At 52.8% G+C, this 25,339-nt stretch overlaps 1 protein-coding gene across 1 annotated transcript in view; it reads right to left on the minus strand.

Moving 5' to 3' along the window:
• ZCCHC24 (zinc finger CCHC-type containing 24) overlaps positions 1 to 13,906 on the minus strand; it is a 64,286-nt gene extending 50,380 nt beyond the window's left edge. Inside the window, exons 1-2 of the mRNA XM_003939762.3 lie at positions 13,477 to 13,906; positions 897 to 1,097 (exon numbers count right to left, since the gene is read on the minus strand). Coding sequence (XP_003939811.1) covers positions 897 to 1,097; positions 13,477 to 13,722 — 447 coding nt within the window. The 5' untranslated portion in view covers positions 13,723 to 13,906. The remainder of the gene's footprint in view (positions 1 to 896; positions 1,098 to 13,476) is intronic.
• Positions 13,907 to 25,339: the final 11,433 nt, after the last annotated feature.

The raw sequence follows: 25,339 nt of genomic DNA on the forward strand, positions 1-25,339 counted from the left end.
TGGCCTCCCACTGGTCCTGCAAGGACCCAACCCCACCCAACCACACGTAGGTTTCCAACATCTGGAGGGGAACACTACATGGTTTTCCAGAGTTTCCAGGATTCCATTTCCATTACAAACGTAAAATAAAAGTAATGCCACATTATAAAGAAGTTGGAAAATAGGAAAAAAAAATCACTGATAATCTCATGCTATATTTAAAATAACTGCTACCCTCTCTTCCCAGGATCCCAAAACCACGTCTACAGGGGGTCAGGGACCATCCTGTGCGTGGGCAGGCCCGCTCTGTCATCCTGAAGCATCCGGTGGGGTGGGGGCCTCGATCTGCCCGCCCCTTCTCACTCCAAGAAAGAGACGCTCCGCCCTGCAGTGCCTGAAGCCTTCACCCAGACCCATCCTGGGGGCACAGAGTGCAAGGCAGGGCCCCTCCCCTCCTCCCTCACAGGCTGAGGAGGCAGAGGTGGGGTCCGGGGGAGGGAGTGCACATCTGGATTCCTGGCCCAGAGCCTGCATTCTTTCCCCATGAGTGTGATGAGATGGGGCCTCCAGGAAGCTGTGAGGAGGCTGCCCCCTCGGAACAGGCCCCTCCTTGCGAAAAAGACTGGTGGAGACCCAAAGGCTCAGAACCTCCTTTGGGGGCCCAGTTCGGGTCCAAAAATTCCCCACCCAGCTTGCTGACTAACCAGTGTGGGCCCAAACCGGGCCTCTGTCCTGACCACTCTAGCCAGCCTTGTCTCAGAAATCCCAGCGGGGCAGAAGGGTAGAGGCCAGACGACCATGGGGCCACTCATGGTGGAAAGGGCCGTGGGAGGCCACTGCCCTGCCCTACCCACAGGGGCCTGTCTGCAGGCCAGCAGGGGAGCCCCAGAGCACCCCCGGGGCCAGGGCTGCCTCACCTGGGGGCAGTCCTTGATGTAGTGTCCTTTGTTGAAGCACAGGTGGCACAGGTAGTTGGGTGGGGGCCGCTTGCTGGGCTTGCGGGCCTCGGAGGTGAGGGTCAGGTCTGAGAAGTGCTCGGTGAGGGAGCTGAGGCCGTCAGCGATGTTGTTGAGGGAGCCGTAGGGTGAGGCACCCTTGTACACACTGTTGCTCAGCGCCTGTGGGAGACAGAGGCACACGCGTTGCAGCTGCAGCCCTGGGAGAATTTCCACACCCCCGACACACACACACAAACACACGCATGGGTTCACACCGAGCCTTCAGCTGCTCGAGGGCTCTGACCTCTGGAAGCCTGAGTTCAAATCCTAACTAGTTCGTCTCCATCGACAAGCCAGTTAACTATCCTGGGCCTCGGTGGCCCTGTCTGTAAAATGGGCCCAGTAACAGCTCCTCCTAGGGTTTCGATGAGGCTGAAATGAGGTCACGAATGGAAAGCAGTTTCTCTCACGCCTGGCCCTTCAGAACCACTCAGTAAATGGCGATGAGGATGATGATGATGACGGCTCTTATTATTATTTCCATTAGTTCTTAACATACTGCCACAAGGCAAGAACAGAGAGTAGAAAGCAACTTGTCAGATTTGGGGCTCTGCCACTAACTGGGGGGGTGACTTTAGCAAGTCACTGCTGACTCAGCTTCCCCACCTTGTAAGGAAGGGGAACGTCAGCTTGCAGCATTGCTCCCACTTTACACTAGAGAAAGCTGAGGCCCAGCCCTTTGCCAGGTAGCCTGTAGCCCGAGGCCTGTGCAGTCTGTGTGTGGGGAGCCCTCGGCCCGGCCCAAGCCAGCTCTCTGGAAGCCCGGGGAGAGAAGCAGCCCACCTCTCTCACTTCCAGATGACAGGAACCAGACATCTTGCTTAGCTTCAAAGCAACAAGGCCCAGGCCCCCCCTGGTATAACAGCCTCTATTTATTGGAGTCATGGGCTCGGGGCTGCCTGGTACACTGGAATTTGGTGAAGGTGGGGCCTGTGGCGAGGCTGGCAGGGAGCAGCCAGGGGTCCTCCTTTCCTGGAGCAAGGCCAAGGCTAGGAAGGGGCGGCCTCCTCGGGAGGTTCAACAGCAAATCTGAGCTTGGGGCTGGGGTATCTCCTGGCCCTAGCTCAGGCGCCCAAGAACTGCAGGAATAAGCTATAGACCTTGGGGGCCCTTGTGTCTGACGTGGAGATGGGAATTTGTTTTGGGGAGCCCCAAGCTGATGGGCAAGTAGGACCCCTGAAAGGAAGGGCCTCAGCCTCCCTTCCAAAGATGGGGCAGACAGAGCCCAGGCTGGGGGCAGCCCTTTCTGTGTCCCCTGAGCATAGGAAGGGGAGAGGGGGAGCTGTGAGCTGGCCCAGGGCATAGGGCACTGCCTTGCCTCCCCCAACCAAGACAGATCCCACTCGCACAAGTGTGCATCCCAGCTCCTGACGGTTTCCATCTGCCGGCATCTGCCACTCCCCTCCTAGTGACATGGTCCTCAGCATCTGGGTGCCACTGCTGTTCTTGGTGTGACCACAGCCCTTTCGTTCTGGGCCTCTGTTCCCTCTCGTGTGCATCTGGACCAGAACCTGGGATGTGGAAGGAAAGACACAGACACCACCTTTGGGGCAGGCCAGCCCAGCACCCAGTCGCCTAGAGTGACTGGGAAGGATCTCAATGGGTCCTACTGACTGTATCTTCTCCATCACTGCTCCGCCTGCCCGCCAAACCCAGGACCAGTGGGAGATTGCACACCGACCTGCGTTCAGCCTGAGGGGCACTCCAGCTCTCAGACGAGCCCAAGATGGAGCAGTCCACCCTGAGAAGCAGAGGGTCCCCCATATCTGGAGCTGTGGGAGCCAATGGACGGTGAACTTCCAGGGCATGGGGAGGGTTCCCACGAAAACCAGATCAGAGGATAACAGTGACATAGACCAAGCTCTTATTGTGACTCCGGCACTGGAAATTTTACACTTATTGAGATAGCTGATTCTCCCCACAACTCTGAGTCACTATCCCATTTAACAGGTTACATGACTGCCCAAACCGGGCCCCGCCTCAGACCTACCAAAGCAGCTACCTGGAATCGAGGACCCGAAATCTGTATTTTTAGGGGTGTGGCAAAATATACACAACACAATTTACTGTTTTAGTGATGTTTGCGTGTACAGTTCAGTGGCATTAAGAGCATTCACGCTGCTAAGAGCATTCGTCACCACCGTCCAGAACTTTTTCATCTTCCCAAACTGAAACTCCATCCCCGAGAAACAACAATACCCTCCACCCACCGCAGCCCAATCAGTATTTTTCAAGCTCCCCCAGGCAATTCAGGTACCACCAGCCCTGTCCACCCAGCCATGGAGCACCTGGACTTCCCAGCCATCAGGGTGTCTCCTTATCTTGACTCTAAGTCTCTGCCCGGACCAGCAGCCCCCCTCCCCCTCCAAATCCGCCCTAGCCTCCCAGAGAAAAGTTCATCCAAACAAGAAACTTGAAGCCCCAAATGGTGTGACTCACCCTCATGGCTGGGAAACACAATTTCACAAATAACAACCCTCTTTTTTTTTTTTTTTCTTTTTCTTCCTTTCTTTTTTATTTTATTTTTTTTTTAACCCCCTGGATAAGATTTAAGCAAGTCCACAGGAATCAGGCTGTTCTGGCAGCAAATTGTCAAGAGGAAGGGGAAGTTCAGTGGGTGCCAGAAATTGCACTAATTACACCCTGAAAAACCTCTCCCCCATCTTGCGGCCACACTCCCCTGCCCACGGACGGCCCCACAGGCATCCCTGGGCAGCCAGAGGCCTCTGAGCGGGTGCCCTCTCCCTGGCAGCTGACACCCCACCCTCTGGAGGGCTACAGCCTTGCCTCGGCCTCAGGCAGCTCCGGCCAGAGCTTCCCTCCTGATAGCCTTCCCACCTCCAGTGCCCTCCAGCCTGTCTCCAGGGAACTGGGGTCCTTCCCCCAGCCCTAAGAGCAGAGGTTGTCAGCTGACCCCACCTCATTCCCACATGACAGATGGGGAAACTGAGGCCCACCGGGGCACAGGGACACAGACCAGGGCACCCAACCAGGCCCCAGGGCCAGAAGTCCTGCTTCGCAGGCCGGTGTGAAGGGTGGGTGGGGCAGTGAGTAGCTTCCTCTCCAAAGCCCTGTTTGAGCTCGGGCCAGGGAGGTGAAAGGCAAGTCAGCCTCCTGGTTGTTTTCACGGCCTGTGCGGATTGGATGGAACAGAGGCCATGACCCAGAGCTCTATCCCCTCCTGCTCTTGAGTTTCCCATCTGTACAGCGTAAAATGGAGCAGGGAAGGAGGGCGACTTGCTGATCCCTGCGGTCTGGCTTTCCCAGGATGCAGACACCCGGTCCTGAGAGATGCCCCGGGAGCCTGGCACCATCTGTGCATGGCCTTCCTTGTGTGGCTGGAGTGCAAGGCGGCCCCAGAAGGCTTCATCTGCCAGCACTAACCCCGCTCCTCTCACCATGCCCCCCGAGCAGCTCTGCCTTTCTCCCGCCAGCCTGCCCTTGCTGCCTCACTTGGGAATGCCCTTCTCTATGTCCAACCAGAGCCCCTTTAGGGCCTGGCTCCAGACAGGGCTCTAACTCCAGGGTTGTGGCCTTGACCCCATCCCTTCCTCTTACTCAGGCCTCAGGCTCCAAGGAAAAGTACGAAAAGCACAGATCCAGGTGCTTCTGAAGCCCCACTGCCCACAGAGGCCCTGACCCCCACCAGAGGCCTCGCTGACCCCCCAACCCACTGTAGCTCAGTCCAGTACTGCGGTTGGCAGGGTGGGGGGTAGGGACCATGGCGCAGCCCCACCTGAGCGACCGGTGGAGCTCTGAAGTCGCTCTCTAATCTCTCTGTGCATGAGGGCTCCTCATCTCTCCCGCAAAGCCGGACATCTCTGAAGGCAAAGGTTCTGCAGCCCTCCGTTGCCCCACTGCCTGCCCTAGGTGCAGATGGTCATGGCAAGGAAGGGCAACAGATGCCCTGGCCGTCCCTCGTTTCCACGGGCTGAGTGGAGGGGCATTCCCACCTTAGATGAGGCTGCTCCGGGCACTGGTGCAAGGCAGCCCCACTTAAGCAGTGAGTGGAAGCCCCTGGGCCATCTAGGCCCAAATCAACAGCCTTAGGAAGAGGCCACCTCTCTTTCCTCCCTGGGTCAGTGACCCCAGCAGCTAGCAGGAAGCATGTGACCCTCACACTGCATCTGGGGGGCTGTGCACCACACTCCTGCCTGTCCAGTTCTGGAACTTCTCCAAGGTTTTTGGTTGGCTGGTGGGGAAAGGTAGGTGGGAAGAGACTATGGTTTACTTTTTTTTTTTGAGACCGGGTCTACTGTTTTTACTTTGTCACCCAGGCTGGAGTGCAGTGGCGCAATCACGGCTTACTACGGCCTTGATTTCCTGGGCTCGGGTGATTCTCCCACCTCAGTCACTTGAGTAGCTAAGACTACCGGTGTGTGCCACCACCCCTGGCTGACTTTTTGAATTTATTCTTTGTAGAGATAAGGTTTCACCATGTTGCACAGGCAGGTCTCAAACTCCTGGACTGAAACCATCTGCCTGCCTCAGCTTCCCAAAATGTTGGGATTACAGGCGTGAGCCACTGTGCCCGGACTGTGGTTTACTCTGATCGTGTGGTGTGTCACGTATCTGACTAGATCCTTTACCCTTCTTACTTCCCTCATACCTGGCAAGAATACTATTCAAATGGGCGTTACTGATCCCATTTTATAGAGCTAGAAACTGAGGCTCAGAGAAGCTGAGCAATTTGCCCAAGGTAACACAGCCAGCAGGTGTCGCCCTATTATATTTCAGCCTCTACACGTTCTCCAAGGCTTGACTTCCCCTATAGGAAGGGAATCAGAGAAAAATGCCAGTTGCGGACCACTCTTCTTGGCACAGAGGCCCTGTGACATCATACGCTAGGTCCCTCAGCCCTGGCAAGATGAGGGACCAGTGCCTCCGGGCTGCGTGTGAAGGGTGCGGACCCTGGGGATGGTGGTTCTGCTGTGGAATAGGGGTGCAGACGCGGAGATTTCCAAGGCTGATGCCAGTTCTCCCTAGAGCAAGCCTGCCAAGCAGGACTTCTCTTTTCTTCCCTCCCTGCAGGGCAGTCGGTAGGCACAGCGGGAGAGGGGTAGCAGGAGTTAGGGCAGGGGGCAGGAGCTGCAGAGGACAACCCAGAGGGAGAAGAGCGGGCACAGAGACAGGACAAGAGACAGACAGGAGAGGCAGTGACAGCAGGCAGGATGGGGAGCAGCAGGCGCTGGGAAGGACATGGCCGCCACGAGGCAGCGGAGAAGGCAGCGTCTGGGCCAGGCCGCCAGGCGAGGCAGAGCAAGTGCCGAGTCCTGCTCCCCAGGCCTGCGAAGGCCCCAGAGGAGGACCTCTGATTCGAGTCCCCAGCCCCGTAGCGGTTCCTTTCATCAGCTGAACAACGGTTTTCTTATTCCCAAACCACCCCTATTCCACCCCACAGACACGCGTGCACACACACGCACCCACACTCCTCTGTTTGGGACAAGAGACCATTCATCTCGCAAATGAATCTACCGCTGCTCCCAATGGGATCTGTACTTCCCCCACTCCAGGCCTCTATCTGGGGCTCCAGCTCCCCAGAGTCAAACACATGCGTGTCCGATACACAGAGGGGTGGACACCACCCGGCTCAGGGAGGGAAGGAGACAGGCCGTGGGAAGTGGGCCAACGGGAAAACATGGCCACACCTTGGCTGAGGGTTTGCAGCTGTGCTCAGCCCCTGGCTCTGCTTCTGTTTCCCAGGTCTCAAGCTGACCCGTGGGCCAGGACAGGGCTGGGCTGGCCAGGACAGGCATGGCAACCCCTCACCCAGGACCCCAGAGGGCACCACTGCCTCCTGGAGGCCCGTTCACCCAGCAGCAAATGTAAAACACAGTTCCCTGGACACAGTCAGTGCTTAGTAAAAGATTCTTATTTAAATCACCATTGCGGGTTATTTCTGGTGGGGGAGTGGGCAGAGAGAAATAGGGAAAGGCCCCAGGAATGGGGGAGCGGAGAGTGGCAGCAGAACACAGCAGACAGGACCTGGGGACATCCTTTTCCTCCTTTGATTCCAACAGCTCCAGCCCAGGGTCACCACTCACCTGACAGGTATTCACGTTTCACAGCTATATGCCCTCTGCCCAGCTAGTGTGTAAGCACTGGGGACTGGGCTGCCTCTTACTGCTAAAGCATATTTGTGGAATGAAAGCAGACAGCAAGAGTATGAGAATCCCAGGACTGGAAAGGACCTGCATATTTAGCTAGACTGTACTCAGGCTGGAGTACCACTGAGGCTTGCAGCCTCTATGGCAGTGGGCCTTGACCTGCCATCCGCCGTGAGCATGGTGTGCATGGTCCTCATGAAATCACATGCAAACGTGCATATGCATGTGCACACATGCTTGCTGGCAGCAGAAACTCTAGCTGTCTTCAGATTCTCAAAGAGGTCCCTAACCAAGGAAGGTCAAGGACCATTCATCAGCCTCTGTTGAAACACTCGTAGGGGACAAGCTTACACTGTCTCCCAAGTCCGCGCATTCCAATTAGTCAAGCAATCCATTGATATTTTTTCTGTGACACAAAACAAAAGGCTAAGAGACTCAGGAGAGTACTTCCATGCTCACAAGTCTGGAGGTGGAAGGCAGGAGGGGAGATTTCAATTCAAGACACCTACCCTGTAGCAAGCATTAACTGAGCAGCTAGCATGTCCTGGGCACTGACTAAGACCTAGATGCCAGAACTACTAAGTAGAAAAGACAAGATTCCTACTCTCAGGGTGCTGACAATCTAACTACTGAGACAGACACACACATTGTTATTACAGGACAAGACCAAACATTAAGACATGCTTTACAAAAAATTTGCCGGGAGTGGTGGTAGGCACCTGTAATCCCAGTTACGCGGGAGGCTGAGGCAGGAAAATCGCCTGAACTCGGGAGGTGGAGGTTGCCGTGAGCAGAGATTGTGCCAGCTCACTCCAGCCTGGGTGACAGAGCCAGACTCCATCTAACAACAACGATAACAAGATGTGCTTTCCAGGAGCACCTACAACTCATCTGTCACAGGTTCACAGCGGCTGGAGGGAGGCCTGCTCCCAATGGCAGCCAAGTACAACCTCAGAGAAGGGACGTCCATTTGTGTCACAAACAAGCCAGTTGGAATGTGTCCATGTAGAAGAGCAGGGAATGGCATTTTAGGTAGAAGCAATAGCAAGTGCAGGAGCTTGGAGGAGGGGGACTGCTTGATGTTTTCAGAAACCACAGGTAGACCAGTAAGGCCAGAGGAGGGCTGAATAAAGAATCATATGCCAACACCACCACACACACATACACACACAAACAAACACAGACACATACACACACAGATACACAAACACAAACACGCAGACACACAAACACACACAGACACACACAGAGACACACAAAAACACACACAGACACACACGAACACACACATACACACACAGACACACAAATACACACAGAAACACACACACACACACACACCACACACAGAACAGATCGAGAACCTGAGACCTAGGCTGGAGTCCTGGTTCTGCCACTGATTCCCTGAATGCATCATCTTCCTTTAGCAGAGCCTTAGCTTCCCCCTCCAGACGATGGGCATGCTGCATGCAGGCGAGGGGATGGGTGCAGAAGCAGCAGGAGGGGCTCAGCCCCATCTTCTCTGCTTCTCCTAAACCAGGCAGCCTCGGACCCATGCCCCCATGCGGGGCTGGAACAGGGACATGGTAGGAAATCCAGTACCCATGACCAGTACCCAGCAACTCCAGAAAGTTTGGGGATCAAGGACAAAATGTCGGCGGTGTTGAGGCTTGCTAGGATGCCCCTGTCCAGACCGATTGCTGCCTGTCCTCATTGGGACCCAGAGGCTGATCCAGGGAGGGGCAAACCTGGGGACCAAGTGCAGGACGGGTCGAAGAGGCAACCCGTGGCTGGAACACAGAGGAATTCTAGACCTAGCTCTCCCACTGACTGCTGGGTGACCTGCCAGGCCTCTGTGCTCTCTTCTGCAAAAAATAAAATAAAATAAAATAAAAATAAAAAAAGGAGCTATGAGGAAAGAGACACCATGAATTGAGCACCACTCAAGACCCAGGAGCTGCTCAACAAGGGCCATCTCTTCCCCAAGCCCTCCTCTGGATAGTGACAGCACCTGGCTCCCTGCCACTGCTACTTACTGATTACTAATGCCATTTGCTTTCCTCCCACCCACCTGACTCAGAAGGTCCATGAGGTGTGGTCTTCCCTCTGAGCCCATGCCTGTCCTCAATGTAATCTGAAAGAGGGATGGTCATGCTGCCTCAGCCAACAGCTTCTCAAATGACGGTCTTCCTTGCCTGAGTCACGCTTTAGCTTCCCAGGGGTGGCCAAGAGAGCTGGGAGCATCCTCCCAGACTCTGGGCTGGAATAGAATGACCATTTCTCCCAGGCCCAGGGGTGGCCCCCTAAGCACACACAGACCACAAAGGCTGCTGGGAACACACTCAAGCTCCTTAAGCCCACTCTCGACCATAGGCACCTCCTATCCTTGGGCAGAAATGGGGCTTTGTTCCCCACATCTACACTGGTCAGGCAGCCCGTGGGCTCTTCCCCACCTGTTGAGGGCACAGGTGACACATCCAAACTCATGGAAAACTGTCAAGACTGGGGCCTTTTAAAGCAGGACACTATAGTTACTCCTCTAAGGGAGTAACAGAAGGGCTGTGTCTGTAAAGAAGGGCTGTGGCCCAGGGAAAGGCCATCTGTTAAGCCTCATGACAAACCTCCAGTGGGTAGACCTGAGCAGCTAAGAGGAGATTCATGGCTGCAGAGGACAGTGCACCAGGAAGAGCTTCCTAAATGTTGGAACTATCCCACAATGGAGAGGTCTCTCAGGAAGGAGCATCCCTGGGCCTGGAGATGTTTGAAAGAACACTGGTGGGTGTCCTGAGCCAAAAATGTTCTCTGCTCAAATAGGTGTGGGAACTGTCAGACTGAAGACAGGTGAACAGGTTTTTGCACTGCAGGACTTCTCAGAGCCTTTACTGTGATAGTGGGCATTGTGTGTCTCCGAGGGAAAGGCAGGACACTGTGTCTTCCAAATGTATTTGACCCCAAAGTCCTTCCCCCAACATTCACAAAGTAGGGGTCTCTTGACAGTAGGGCCACAGCTCCCAGCTACCTCTGTCCCCGGAGAAAGAGGGAAAGAAAACAGCTGCTCTAAGAATTCAACCTGAATGGAGTGAGACAGCCACATCTCCTCTGGGGTTGGGGGGTACAGGGACTACCTAGGAGGGGCTCTGGGCAGCCCTCCAAGGGGCCCAAGAGGTAATCTTCACAAAGAGGTAACTCAGCTTTTCCAGAGACAACCTTCACAGCCCCTTCACGGCTGTGAATTTAAATTCCAAACACGACTTGACAGAGAAGACCCCGTGGATCCCAGCCCCCACTCCATTTCAGAACTGCCTTCCTTGGGTATCTGGAGAGAGAGAAGGGGCTCAGCTAAGGGCCTTAGGATTCCCTTTCCAAAAATGTATTATTGTTGCCATAGATCAGGTTTTTGAAACTGGGTTTCACAGGGCCTAGGTTTTAGACCCAGAGGCCTTTTAAAAAACTGTGCCAGGTGCCTGTGCCCGCTTTGGCCTGGCACCCTCACCACAAGTTGGGAAGTCCCCACAAGCATCCAAGTCACCTCCTGGTGCTTGCTCTTGCACCAGGAACTCTGGTGTGAACTCTGCCATCTCTCTCTCTGCTCTCAGGGCCAGTGTGCCACTCAGAACCGTTGGCTTATCTTCAGCTTCCAGAGCTGAGGTTCCAGGGGCACAATAGGCTTCTGTGCCCCCTTGTCCTAACCCCCCCCAAATCCCAGCTGCATTCATGCTGTTTTGCTATTGTGGTGGGAGCAGCCTGGGGGTGGTGCAGGAGGGGGTGGGCTCTTGGCACAGGGGCTGGCGTAGACAGGCCGTGGTCAGTGGTCAGCATGCAAGTCACATCCGCAGGCAGTGCCACCGGGCCTGCCAGGCCTCGCACAGAATGGCGATGCTCCTGGGCCCCCTGGGTCCCTCCACAGAGTCCCCTCTGGCCCATACACAACTTGCTTCCTCTCTGACCAGCCCCTTGGTGGCATTGAGGTGGGGGTTGTTTTTTCTTGCCTTCTCAGCCAGTTGCTATTTTGGAGCCATATTAGGTCACCAGCTAAGCCCTGGGTGCAGGAAAGGCCTGTCCCCAGGAACACAGCTGAGGCTTTGAGAGGGTTTAGGAGGCAAAGTGGGTGGGGGGTGAGGATGAGTGAGCCTGAAGCCAAGAGAGCCTTCTGGAAGTCAGCAGGCATAGCCCTCCATCACCTCTGAGGAAGCCACTGGCCTGTGAGCATCAGAGAAGCCCCTGTTGCCTCCCCCAGCCTTGTTTGAACAGGTCTCAGACGCTATAGATATACCACCCTGGGCATAGCAGAGACTAAATGTAACAGATGGGTAAGCTAAGGCCCAGAGAGAGACGGGGTTCCCCGAAGTCAGGTCATGAAAGACTTTTCCCCAACACTGCACGATACAGTATAACCCTTTCCTGCTCCGTCCACACTGTGTCCCTTCATGGGGAAACTGAGGTACACAGCAATGAACAGAAGGCAGGTCCCATTGAGCTCCAGTTGGGATCCTGGATGCCAGAAATTTTCAAAAGCAGCACAACATCCTATTCGCATAGGGTACTCTCGATGGCCCCGAACTCCCAGGTCCTGTCAGAGGAGACCACAGATGGGGAACAAGGCCACCATGGTGGGAGGAGCAGAGGGAGGCTGGAAGAGGCTGATTAGGGGTCCACACTTGACCTGTGGGTCATGTTCACCCTTATTCCAGGGTGAGAAGCTCCCTTGGGGCTCCCGCAAGTGCCCCCATCAAATCACTTACCATTCACACCCTATGTCACCTTGCCTGTTCACTCATCTGTAGTCCCCACTAGCCTGTGGCTATGAGTCCCCAGGGCCTGGCCAGAGCGCAACAAATGTTTGGTAAGAGAACAAACAACTGAAAAGACGCATGCACTGGAGAAACACCCACAAATAGTCCTCCAAAGTCACCGGTCACCTGAAGCCAGTTTACTGAAGAGGCAGAAAAGTCTCTTACGAGAAAGAAAGAAAGATAGATCTCCAGCCAAGAACAATTCCTCATGTGGAGAGAATGCTTTACAGTTTACAAAGAGCTTTGGCATACAAACGCTTTTGCCTGGCACCAAAGGGTGCCCCTCCAGACTCATCTTCCTCCTCTGTGCCCAGCACCCTCCCACGCCTGTTCTACCCACACAGGTCAACAGGTCAGCCTGGATAGCATTGGCCTTAGGCCAGCATTTTATATGTCCATGTCTGCCCCAGTAAATAATGTCAGAGTTGAACTCAAGGGTGACCCTCTGCCTCCCTCACTCATCTCCAGCACACCCTTGCATACATAGGCTTTCTTCCCCGACCCTTTCTGGACCCTGACTCTCCTCAAACTCACAGGTGTGCCCAGGTCTGGAAAGAAAGTGAACCCCATGTGTGCCCTCCCCATAACACACCTCTTGCATCTTTGCAGAGGAAGCCCCCACAAGGGGAAGAAGTGAAGGCCGAAGATGGGTGTCTGAAATTCCCAAATGAGGCAGGAGTAAATGGAGGGAGGGGAGGAGTCCAGCCCACGGAGAGGAGTGGCATCTGGGCAGGCCCTGGAGACTACTCAAAAGGGGCTGGGAGGTGGTGGCGATCTGTGTATTTATCCTGCTGGCAAAGAGGCGCTGCCCAGTCGACTTTGTAACTGAATCTACCAAACAGGCAGACTTTGCAACACAGACGGCCCAGGTTTCTGCAGAAGGCGCTGGGCAGCTGGAACCTCTCTCCGTTTCTAGCCCCCCTCTCCAGAGCTCAAGAGGATTTCCCTTTCATTTCCTTCCAGGCTGGGAGGGCTGGGGACAGCGCAGTCTGTGGGGTCAAGCCCTCAGAAACCACTTCCTATGCGGCTGAGCGAGGGCCAGCAGCTGGAGGACGTAACTGGGGTCCCCGTGTGAGAACAGCAGAAGCCCTCTGGGCAGTCACTGCTCTCCAGGGTGCCCTTCGGGTCGGGAACGACAGAGGTCGGAGGAAAGATTTTAGGCCCTTCCAAAGGAGCTCCGAGCAGAAACTGCACTCTCGGTCCCAGCCCGCCGTGTCCAGAACGAGGACAGGGTTGGACGTGAGGACACTTGGAAGGGGCTCCCCGCCCAGGCCGCACCCCAGCTGTCTGGAGAGAATCCGGAGACAAACCCTCCTCAACTCCCTCCCCCAACCCCTTGGAGCAGGGCTGCCCCGGCTGGGAGAGGGGGCGGGAGAGCCCCGCCCCGGCCTGCGCTGCTCCAGCCCAGGCTCAGCCGGGAGGTGACGCGCTCCCGGCACCCCGGGGACTTCGGGCGGCGAGTTTGGCAGAGTTGAGCGAAGCCAAGCCAAGCCGGGCCGGGCAATGCGGAGCTGGGCCGCGCCAGGCCAGGAAGAGCGGGTGCGACAGGGAACTGCCCGCCGCGGGGGGCGGTAGGCGGGGGCGCGCGGGGGCACCCACCTCTCCGCGCTGCAGCTGGAAGAAGCTGTTGAGATAGCTGGAGTGCAGGGGCGAGCCCAGCTGCTCCGGGCGGCCCTTGCCGAAGGCCAGCTCCGGGGGCGCGGCGCCGGCGGTCGGCTCGGGCCGGAAGGCATCGAAGGCACTAGCCTGGTGCGTGTCCTGCAGCGACAGGTAGACCCAGTTGAGCAGCTGGGCGGGCTGGTACACCGAGGCGGCGCTCGTGTCGATGGCCGACAGCAGGCTCATTTTGCGGCGGCTGTGCCGGCCCCTCCCCGGCCGCCCGCTCGCGCCCCCCCTCCGCAGCGGAGGGGCGGGCACCGGGGAGCCTGAGCCCACTGCCCGCCTCCCGAACCCCGACGGCGATCGCCCCGCGCCCTGCGCCCGGAGCGCTGCCCCCAGCCGCTGCCACTGCCGCCGCCTCCCCCCGACTGCAGCCCGGGCGCGCGCGGGCGGTGGAAGGAGGCAGCGAAAGTTGGGCAGGAAACTTTTGGCCCCGCCCCCTCCGCCCCGCCCATCGTGTCCCGCCCCGCCCGGCGATCCGCTATCTGCCTCGCTGCTGACCCCTCCTGCGGAGGCTCCGGGGGTGGGGTCGACGATGCCCCGCCCACCCCCTGCCCCGCCTGGCACCGTCCTCGCCCCGGATTGGCTGTCTCGTTGAATAAAAACCGTCAGGGGAGGGGCGAGAGGGGGGACTGAGGCTTATCTGCATATGGGCCGCCCACGCGAGGCCCCGCCCAAGCCCCGCCTCGCCCCGGCCCGGCCAACCCAGCTCCCTGAGCAGCAGCGAGCTCAGGGCGGCCCCGGCCTAATCAATCTCGTCTCCTTCTGCTGTCAGCTCTCTTCTGGCTCGTTCTGTCCAAATCCTCCGCAATTATTTGATTTTCACTCACTTTTCCTTTCCTGTTTTCTGTCCTTTCTATACTCCTTCTTTCTCTTTCTCTTAGACTAGTGTCTCTTGTGTCCGTCGTGGTTCTGTGCGGCGCGCTCCGTGTGTGTGTGTGTCTCCTTCTCTCTCTCTTTCTCTCACTCTTTCTTTCGCTTGTCTCCTCTCTTCTATTTCCGTCTGGTCTGATGTTTCTCTCCGTCTCTCCCGCTACTCTCTCGGACTCGCGGACACAGACACACACTTCTAACCCCCTCCTCTCGCTATCACCGTCAGACCCTCCCCTCCTACTTAATTCCTTCCATCTGCAGAATCACTCTGCGGGCCGGCCGCGCCGAGGGGGGCCCGAGTTCCTGCCCCACGAAAGGCTCCCCGCCCCCTCCCCCTCTCCCTTCTCCTATTTCTGCTCTGGGCCCGCCTGTCTTCTCGCCCCTCTTCTCGCCCCGGCTCCAGCCCCAGCCAGCCCCGGTGCCTTGGCGAGTCGCCAGGATCCCAGCCTGGGCCGGGGGAGCTCGGGAAAGCGGCTGTCACCAATCTCCCTGGTACAACTCAGCTAGTCCAAGACTGCCTGGAGGGACCCCTGCCTCCGCCTCCGCCGGACGCCCCAAGAAGCTCCGCGGCCTTCACCGTCTCCTTCTCAGGGTGCTTCGTTGCGCAGCGCCCGGGACCTGGCCCAGAGGAGCTCACCGCCTGGCTGGGACTGAGTCACCTCTCCCACCTTCAATCTGGCTCTGGAGCCATTCCGCCCAGCTTTGAGTGCCAGCTCGGCCACCGTCCAGCGAAGTGACCTGTGCGTGATGCCTAACCTCTGCGAGCAAGCCTGCTTTCTCCTCTGTAAAATGGGAGAAGTCACCCTTCCGCCGCCGGGGACGTTTGTGTGCTTCCCAGCTTGGGTTTGGTAAACGGAAGACACTCTATAAAGGACAGCTCTTCCTGCCACCCACTCACAGAGTTACTCCGGTCACCTGCAGGGCACCTATGCACACCTATGGACGCTCGCACCAGAAAGGCCTCAGTGATGACCAAATGCTGCCCTTTCTCACCAACCTCAAGAGGACCTTGGATCTCCGATCTCCATCTTGTCTATCAATTTGCAGTTATTAATACAAAGGACAGCACATATATTAATCACATCTTAATATTTTCATTCATCAAGAACACATCTATACAGTAGTCTTTATATTTTTAAACAGTATTAAATCTATTTGTTTGAAGAGTAGGTATACGGTTGTGGCAAATGCATGTGATAACCATTTTATTCTTAGAAATATATGGGGCTGGGCGTGGTGGCTCACCTGTAATCCCAGCACTTTGGGAGGCCAAAGCAGACAGATTGCTTGAGCCCAGGAGCTCCAGACCAGCCTTGAGAACATGGCAAAACCTCATCTCTACAAAAAATACAAAAATTAGCTGGGCATGGTGGCACATGGCTGTGGTCCCAGTTACTCAGGAGGCAGAGATGGGAGGATCACTTGAGCCCAGGAGCCCCTGATCTCAGGCTGTAGTGAACTGAGATCTTGCCACCGCACTCCAACCTGGGCAACAGAGTGAAACTGTCCTCCAGAAAAGAAATAGTTGGTATTATCTCTGAAACTCTGCTACTGTCTTTGGGTTTCCAAGGGTGGAGGTAGGATTTGGAAGCACTGATGAAGACCTTAACTAGATTTTATAAAGAAAACTGCTGTTCAGGGAGGGGACGTAACTAGGAATCCGACACCTGCTTAGAGAAACTTCTGGTCCTTTCCTGTGTCCTTCAGAGTGATTTGATGCCAAGAGGGTGTTTATCACACCTGGTGACCACACTGATGGCCTCTGCCTCTTTCTCCCAGACATAGTTTCTACCCAGAGCCTGGAGCATAGATAGTGGATAATCAGGAAATCATTGCTGGATTGATGATTGGATGAATGCGTGGAGAGATGGATGAATGGAAGGATGGATGGATGCTCAGATTTTGCTCCTCTTTGAAGCCTGAGTGGCTTCTTTGGTTTTGCACTTTTCTCCCTCTCCTTGCCCACCAGACACCTGCTCAACATGTGCGCTCTGCACCTAGTAGGTGATTAATAAATATGAGCACCCTATGGGCAGTTTGCCTATATGGCAACTGATTGACCTACGGTCAGCCCTCAGCCAGCTGCTGGGAATGCATGCTCCAGGATCCCCTGGGACAACATGTACTGTGGGAGAGGGTAATAGGTGTGAGTGGCCAGATGGGTATCAGAGGCCCAGGTACCAGGCCAGAAGACCAGGCCATGGCCAAGCTCTCACCTCCTCACCCTAACATGTGCACACTAAGGAGCCCTGCATTTAAGATGTCAGAGGTTCCAAGCCCTCGCTTTACAGAGGAGGAGATACCATGGCCCAGAGAAGGGAAGAACCATCCCAGGGTCACTCAGTAAACCTGAGAGCTCAGTCACTTTCTCCTAATCCACTGCTACCTCCTAGTTCTCTCTTCATTGATCCCAATGTGGCAGCATCCAGGTGTGGCAGCTCTGGCCCCATGTACTGTCCTCAGACCAGAAAGAAGGAGGGAGTGCCCAGGTGAGGCCCATATCTGTGTCCCCTTCCCTATCTGGTGGCTCCAGACACCCCAGTCTCTAGAATGGGTCAGTGGAGTGAATACAGGATTCGGAGGAAAGAAACCTGGCCCAGTGACCCTGGCTAGGCCTGCCCTCTCTATAAACCTCAGTTTTTCCAGGTATCAAGTGGGAATGTTGATCCCATCCTTACCAACTTCTACAGTGACTGACAGGATCCAGGGAGGAGGCAAGCAGGAAGGAGCTTTGCTGTTTGTTGAGTGAGGAGGCAGTCATGTGGGAGTGGAGGGTGACATTGATTATTTCAATAGCAGTCATATTCGGTTTATCTGGAGAAATGCGGGCAGGAGGGGACAAGTAGGAAAAAGTCTGCTCCTAAAGTTACTCAAGTAACAGATCTGATAAGATTTGGTGGCGCTTCAAACCAAGAGCTCTGAACTCAGAGAAGCCGGAGAAACCTGGACAGGAACAGGAAGCAGTTGATCTTTATGAGGGAGTCAGCCTTCAAATTGGGCCCAGGAGGCAAGAAGAGATGAGCAGGGGATGAAGATGGAGCCTCACAATCCTGTTCATATCGATGCTTCTTATTTCTGTAAAAAAACACCCCATGGTGATTTATCATGCGAAGGAACCCCAAATCCTTTTCAACCCTCCCACAGTCCATGTGTCAGGAATAAACAGCAAGGCACACACTGGCAAAGCTAAGATTTGCCTCTCCTCTAGGCCAAGGCTGGGCACTGGGTTCCTTTGGACTGTGTGTTGACACAGAAGGTGTCAGTTTACAGCAGAGATGGCAAAATGGCAAACACTCTCCTTACAGGCACCACCGCCCCACCCCTAACCCAGGACAGACCTTGCTGAGTGCAGATCCCCTTCCCAGGCAAGATTTCAGGTTCCTGCTTAATGCAGCACCCCATGTCACCACTAATGAGATGCTGGAATTGGCCCTGAAGATGCAAATTATTTGCCATGCTGACTTTATATCCACCCTCCCAGGCCACTCTCTAATCCTTATGGTGACTGTGTAGAATTATTAGGTTGGTGCAAAAGTAATTGCTGCTTTTGCCATAGAACCAACCTAGTGGGCTGAAATCTGGGTTTCAAGGCACCTTTACGTACACATACACACACACACACACACACACACACACACACACACACACACACTACCTTCTTCCATGGATGCAGCCCTGCTGTTTACACTAACCAGATTTCAGCCCCCACTAGCCCCCGACATCTCTGCGCAATGCACGGATGGTAAAACCATGAGGGCAGCCTGACCACTCCAGGCCCCACCCTCAGGCTTCTGAGCAGCCTTTAAAATTATCTTGAGCAGAAGAGGGTGGATATGTCCTTGAATCTTAAACTCAGCCTATGGCTCTTTGCAGGTTCCGGGTTGTGGAAAGTGCCTGGAACTTTGGAGGCTGTCACTTCCTGGGCTGTGTGACACTGGCAACTTGAGTCTCCTCCCCTGAACCATTTCCTTAGTGTATTAAATCTTCCCACTGCCGCTGGAGTCCCAGATGACACAGGGAGGCAGGAGACGCTTTGAGGGCTCTGGCCTCTGGAAGCCCTAAGGGAGTGCTTGCTTGGTTTCATGGCTGGACAGTATGATGTGGGCATGAGGGGTCCCAGCCTGGGTGTCAGGGGCCTAGGGTTTGTGTGTGGCCTGGGAAAACGAGCAGAACACCCTGGACCTCTGGTTTCTAGAAGTCACTGGGCTTCCTGCTTCCAGAGGAACTGTCCTCAGAAACGTGGTGTCTAGTGTCACATAGGAGCTGTGGGCAGTAATCACACAGTAGTCCCCTGTTATCCATGGGAGAAACATTCCAAGGCCCCCAGTGGATGCCTGAAATTGCAGGTAGTTCTGAAACACACACACACACACACACACACACACACACACACACACACACACGCACACACACAGTTTTGGCCTATACCTACATACATGACCACGATAAAGTTGAAATTATAAGCTAGATACATTAAGAGATTAACATGTGGGATGTGGTGGCTCATACCTGTAATCTCAGCACTTTGGGAGGCTGAGGCAGGAAGACAGCTTGAGGCCAGGAGTTCAAGACCAGCCTGGCAACATGGTGAAACCATCATCTCTACAAAAAATATAAAAAAGTAGCCAGGCATGGTGGCGTGCATCTGTTGTCCCAGCTACTCAGAAGGCTGAGGTGAAAGGACCACTTGAGCCTGGGAGGAGGAGGTTGCAGTGAGTTGAGGCTGCACCACTGTACTCTGGCCTAGGTGACAGAATGAGACTCCATCTAAACAAAAGTGGGGGCAGAGATTAACAATAATAAAATAGAACAATTATAATAATATACTGTAGTAAAAGTTACGTGAACGTGTTCTCTCTTTCTCTAAAGGTCTTATTGTACTGTGTCACCCTTCTTCTTGTGCTGCCGTGAGACGCTGAAATGCCTGCATGATGAGGTGAAGTGAGGGGAGCGATGGGCATTCGGGCATTGCATCAGGCTGCTCTTGACCTTCTGACTACATTTCGGGAGGAGGCTTATCTGCTTCTGGTGACCCTGGAGCATTGAGCGCTGTTGAGGTCAATGTCTATAAGCAGGCAGCGTCCATCACTGGAAGTGGTGGATCACTGCACAAAGGGATGATTCACATCCCAGGTGGAACGGCACAAGATTTCATCACACTGCTCAGAATGGCGCACAATTTCAAACTCATGCATTGTATATTTCTGAAATTTTCCATTTCATATTTTTGGACCACAGTTGACTGTAGGGAACTGAAACCATGAAAAGCAAAACTACAGACAAGGGGAAACTACTATACATTTTATCAGTGGCCTCTGACCAAACTTCAACCTGCAGAGAGACCCCAGGCCTGCAGAGGTAACTGGCCATTCCACATGAGGCCTAGTGAGTTGCAGCCAGTGATCAAAATGTGAGCTTGTCCTCTTGTGGGTGATGAGGAGAATGGCTCTGGAATTTCTATGTATTTAGGTTAGTGGAACATCTGTTTGGGAGATTGGGGATGACGACACCCGCTGTAAAGTTGAGTGTCTACGTTATTCTGAGAAAAGCGTTGTTTACATCAAAGAATGGAAGGGAAGTTGGCTAATGGAGACTTTAGGAGGGGCTGAAACTGCCACTCCAGTCACCCCTTGGCCTTCCTTGCCTGCTTGGAACCTTTCCATGGTAGCCCACTGAATAAAATTCAAACACCTACTGTTGGGTACGACATTCATGGCCTTTCAGCATCTGATTCCTGATCACCCCTCTACCCTAATGGCTGGTACAGCTTACCCCCCAATCCTTACACCGTGTCTACCCCATCTTCGGCAAAATGAGACAGCTGGCCTTTCCCCAGCACGCAAGGCCTCCCTTGCCTCCATGCCTTTGCACATGCTGTTCCCCTACTGAGAAGAGCTCCCTCTTTTAGTCTTTCTGGCAGTCTCCTCTCACCCTGAGACACCCAGCTGAACAACTGACTTTCTCAAAGAAGCACTTTTGTGATCACAACCTCCTCCCCCATCACACACACTCATTAGATACTCTGTCTTATATCTTTGACTATGGGGAGTTCACACGATAGGATGACATTTGTAAAACGCTCGGTCTTCCCTTTCCCTCCATTCCCACCAGCACTCACCCCTGAACTATGAGCTCCTTAAGGAGTGATAGCTCCTTGGCCTAACCCCGTGCTGGATCAGAGTAGGCCTTCTGTTTACTTAAGGAAAGAATGAATAAACTCAGTAAGCGTTTGTGGTTTGTAGACTCCGAAACAGAAGACTGTCGACTCTGGGCTGGAACATCCCGGAGACTCTAAGGATTACAGACACGCAGGGAGCTCGTGCAGGGATGGTCGGTGCTCCTTCATCAGGCATGTCCTCCTCCCTTCTCACTCAGCTTCCCTTGCACTGGGGTGAGGGCCATGTTTTCTCAGCAGGAAGGTGAATAGGAGAAGTGAGTCTCTTGGGCATCAGCAAGAGCTGGTGTGGGTTCTCCACGATTTCTCTCTCCCATCCATAAGGTGAAAGTCTCTAAAAGAGAAGAGGCCAGATCCCTAAATGAGTGTTGTAGGTGAGCTGACCAGGGTGGCCTCCCAGACTGTGATGTGTTCAGCCCCTGAGATAGGGAGGCTTATCTGTTGCTGCAGCAGAGCCTGCTCTATCTCAGCTAATAGAGGAGCACAAAGATGATCTGATCCCCAAACCTGATTTTACTGACGTGAAAACTGAGGGCTGGAGGGGGAAAGCACATGACTTCTGGTTCTCTGATTTTAAGTTGTCCCCTGAAAACCAGATAGTGTCAGCAACCAAGTCTTCTATTCTCAATGCCAACCTTCTTCCCCACAGCCCAGGGGCACAGAAGGGAGTTAACCATAATCCTTCCTTCATAATATTATCTTTTATTTAATTGTTTGCCTATAGTCCATGTACAAACCAGCCACCATAAAAATGAGAACCCTGACAATAACTTACATCTACTTATGAGATCTATCCCTAGCCTAACTCCTAGGTTCTCCCAACCTGACATAATCACCATCTCGAATCACTCTTCTGCTTTCATATTTATTTAATTGTATCTAATCTGAATGTGTTCTAAAAATAGATACTTTTAATTTGTTATTTAACTTTCTTCAAAGGGTATCATGCTGTATAAAATCTTTATGACTTACTTATTTATCTTAGTGTTGTACTGCTAATTTTTTTTAAATTAGAGACAGGATCTTGTCCAGGCTGGAGTGCAGTGGCTATTCACAAGTACAATCATAGTGCACTACACTCTTGGCCTCAAGCAATCCCACCTGTTTCCTGAGTAGCTGGGACTGTAGGTAGGTACTCCCATGCCTGGGCATGCTACTAAATTTTAGTCATATTGAGGCATACCACTGTAATTCATTCGTTCATTCATTTAGATTTAGCTTTCTATATTCCATCCATTGTGTGACTCAGCCACTGTTTATTCAACTACTCTCCTTTTGATGGTTCTTGCAACTGTGAATGGTGCTGCTATGACTCTTCTTGACCTACGTTTGCAAGAACAGCTGTTCAGGGTATGTGCAACATTGTAGAATTCACCTTTCTAAGATATTGCTAATGTTCTCCAGTAACGCACAAGAAATCCTATAGGTCCACATCCTCTGCAACACTTGATCTCCCACTTTTTAATTTTATGAAATGTGTGTGCAGCTGGTTCTTTTGCCACCTTAACAGGCTCCCTGACCTCCCTGGACCTCCTCAGTTTCCAAATCTGCTGATGGAGGATGATGTTTTCAGTGCCTACACAGCTCCCAAAGTGAAGATAATATGGAGACTGGGTGATGTCCAGGCCGGTCACACAGAGCCAAGGAGCAGAAATGTTTGCCCTGCTTCTGCCAGTCTTCATAGTGAGAGATAGGCAGCTATGCCCCTGAATTCTTCAGGACCTGCCAAGTTGGGCCATTTGAGAGAGGAGAAACTGAGCTTGGAGTTATGTAATCAGCGTACTGGAGCACAGAAAGCAGAGCCAGCAGAAGGCAAGAGCTCAGAGCTGAGAAAGGAATCCTGGCCCACCCAGATTGACCAAGCCATCACAGACCCATGTTTCTGGGGTTTTTCTGTTGGCTTGCACAGTGATATCAAGTCAGGGGTATTGTTTTCCCTGGTCTCTGCCATTGATAAGACAGAGGAAAAACAGCTCCCATGATAACATTGATGCTGCCAGCCCTTCCTGCCACTCGCCTTCCTGGTTGAAGTGCTCTCCTATGCTCCTTCCTCTCTCTCCTTCCGGACTGAGATTCAAGCCGAGATGCCTCGTGAGGCCAGGAAGCTGGGGGTGAGGTTCCCTCCTTCAGTTGCCTCAGCCAGGCACATGGCTCCTTCTGATCTTGGACGAAGCCCAAAGGGCTCCAAGGCAGTTGTGTGCTAGGGCAGACTCATACTGACTCACTAGAGCCAATTGCTAAATTTGGGGGAATTTTGTAAGCCGATTGTTAAACACAGTCATTATTAAAAATTAGATGATATGATATTGCAACTAAATAATTTATGTTTTTAAAAAGGTAAAAACACTCCCAGGCCGGGCGCGGTGGCTCAAGCTTGTAATCCCAGCACTTTGGGAGGCTGAGGAGGGTGGATCACGAGGTCGAGAGATCAAGACCATCCTGGTCAACATGGTGAAACCCCGTCTCTACTAAAAATACAAAAAATTAGCTGGGCATGGTGGCGCGTGCCTGTAATCCCAGCTACTCAGGAGGCTGAGGCAGGAGAATCGCCTGAACCCAGGAGGCGGAGGTTGCGGTGAGCCGAGATCGCGCCATTGCACTCCAGCCTGGGTAACAAGAGCGAAACTCCGTCTCAAAACAACAACAACAACAACAACAACAAAACCACTCCCAACTCATCATGTCCTATTTCCTTTACTGCATTTTACTGTTAACTATCCTCAGGAGGTAAGTTACATGTTGTATTTACATGGTGTAAATACCATATACTTGTGTACCGTTGTTCATCTTTTCTCAATTTGCATTTGAAACTGGTATGAGTTTTTATGCCATAGAAATCAGTGAACACTGCAAAACAAGGATGTTTTCTTTTTTAGGGAGCTGGTGGTTAAACATTTACCAAGACATCACTGCTGCAGGTACTTTCCCTGAGATCCCCCTCTGAGGACCCTGTGGTCCCAAGGCCACACAGTGATCTGCAGGTAGGGAGTACCAGGATGACAGCCCACATCCTCGGAGGCCTCCACCACAATGCACACTTGTCCTCTGAGGCACATTCCTGTCATGAGTCTGTGTCACATACAGGCTAGATATGCAGAACACTGTTTCCATTTCTTACTCTATCTTAAAAGAAATTATTTTACAATGGTTATATATGATCACTGTCAAACATTTAAACCACCTGTAATCCCGTCAGTGAATAAGAACCCAAGTTAACTTTGTAATATATATAATTCCCATCTTTTATCTATGCATAGACATGTTTTTAACTTTTACTATAAAAACAGAACAGAAGCTGCATGGACTGTTTCAGATTTGAATCCGGCTTTTGTGTTTCAATTCTGCAATATAATGTGAACATCTTTCCACATCAAAATTCGTAAGAAAAGATTCATCTTACTCCAAGAGATTGAATACCTCTTTCTCTAACAGAGCAATATCATTTTGTCATCAGGAAGACTTAATTCACGTCTCAGCTCATGTATTTGCTGAGTGACTGAAGACAAGAAAAGTAACATTTCTGTGCTTCTTCCGTAAAACATAGACACAATAGCACCTATTTCATTGCCTTATCCTGAGAATTAAATGGAACGTGTAATGTGTTTAACACTGCCTGGTGCATAGTAAGCCCTGAGTAGATGTTAACTAAGTTTTCTGTTTTCCTTAACATTTCACTGAAAGGCTTTTCTCTACCTGCTATATACTATCTCCAGCTGACTCTAAGACTAGTGCAGGAACAATTAAAATGGGTGAACTTGCACTGAAATTGACACAGCCCAAACAGAACTCTCAATTACCTGCAAATCTGCTCCTTTCCTCAGGCTAATCCACTTCAGTAATCAACACTGCTGTTCCCCCAGCAACCCAAACCAAAAATGAAGTCATCACTAATTCCTCCTTCTTGCTTCCCTTACATCTGATTCATTCACAAGTCCTGTATATTCTGCTTCTAAAATACACAGGGCCCGCTGGCCTCTGCCCCCACCACCAACATCCTGCTCCAATCCACTATCCACTTGTGCCGAGTTTGTGCAATGTCCTCCTCATTGAGCTTCATGCCTCTTCTTTCTCCTGCCCCCATGCCCCCCACAATGCATTTTATACCCAACAGCCAGAATAATATCTTTAAAGCAGTGCCATCTGTAGGTTATGATTGATTGGTGGGTTATGAAATCAACTTAATGGGTCATGATCAGATTTTTATTTGAATGAAGTGGAAGAATTGAATCTCTCAGAATACATCATGCAAAGTGTTGTTTTGTGATATTTTTGTGTCATTTAAAAAAGATTCACTTGTATGCATATTTCTGATCGTAATATAAGATGTATTTCTTAAGCCAGAGGCCCCAGCCCCCAAACCATGGACTAGTACCGATCCGTGGCCTGTTAGAAACGGGGCCACACAGCAAGAGGGGAGTGGCAGGAGAGCAAGTGAAGCTTCATTTGTATTTGCAGCAGCTCCCCATCACTCTCACTACCAAGGAGAAGGCCAACCTTGCTGATCCTGTGCCAGGGCTCAGTCTTGGCACCATGCTCCATGGGGCCTGCTGGGTGGGCTCCAGGGTTTGCACCTTCACCCGCCATGCATGAACAGGTGTCCTTCCATAAGGCTCCTTCCTTGGTAGGCTCTGACTCTAGAAGTTCAGCAAATCGCTCCCAGATCCTTTGGATGTAGGGGTCTATGCTACGCCTACTTCCCAGGGCTGAATGAGGATCTAATTAAAACAGAGGATGCGGACTTTGATCGTTGGCTCT

This window comes from Saimiri boliviensis, chromosome 12 (assembly GCF_048565385.1).
Source record: "Saimiri boliviensis isolate mSaiBol1 chromosome 12, mSaiBol1.pri, whole genome shotgun sequence".
NCBI classification, from domain to species: Eukaryota; Metazoa; Chordata; class Mammalia; order Primates; family Cebidae; genus Saimiri; species Saimiri boliviensis.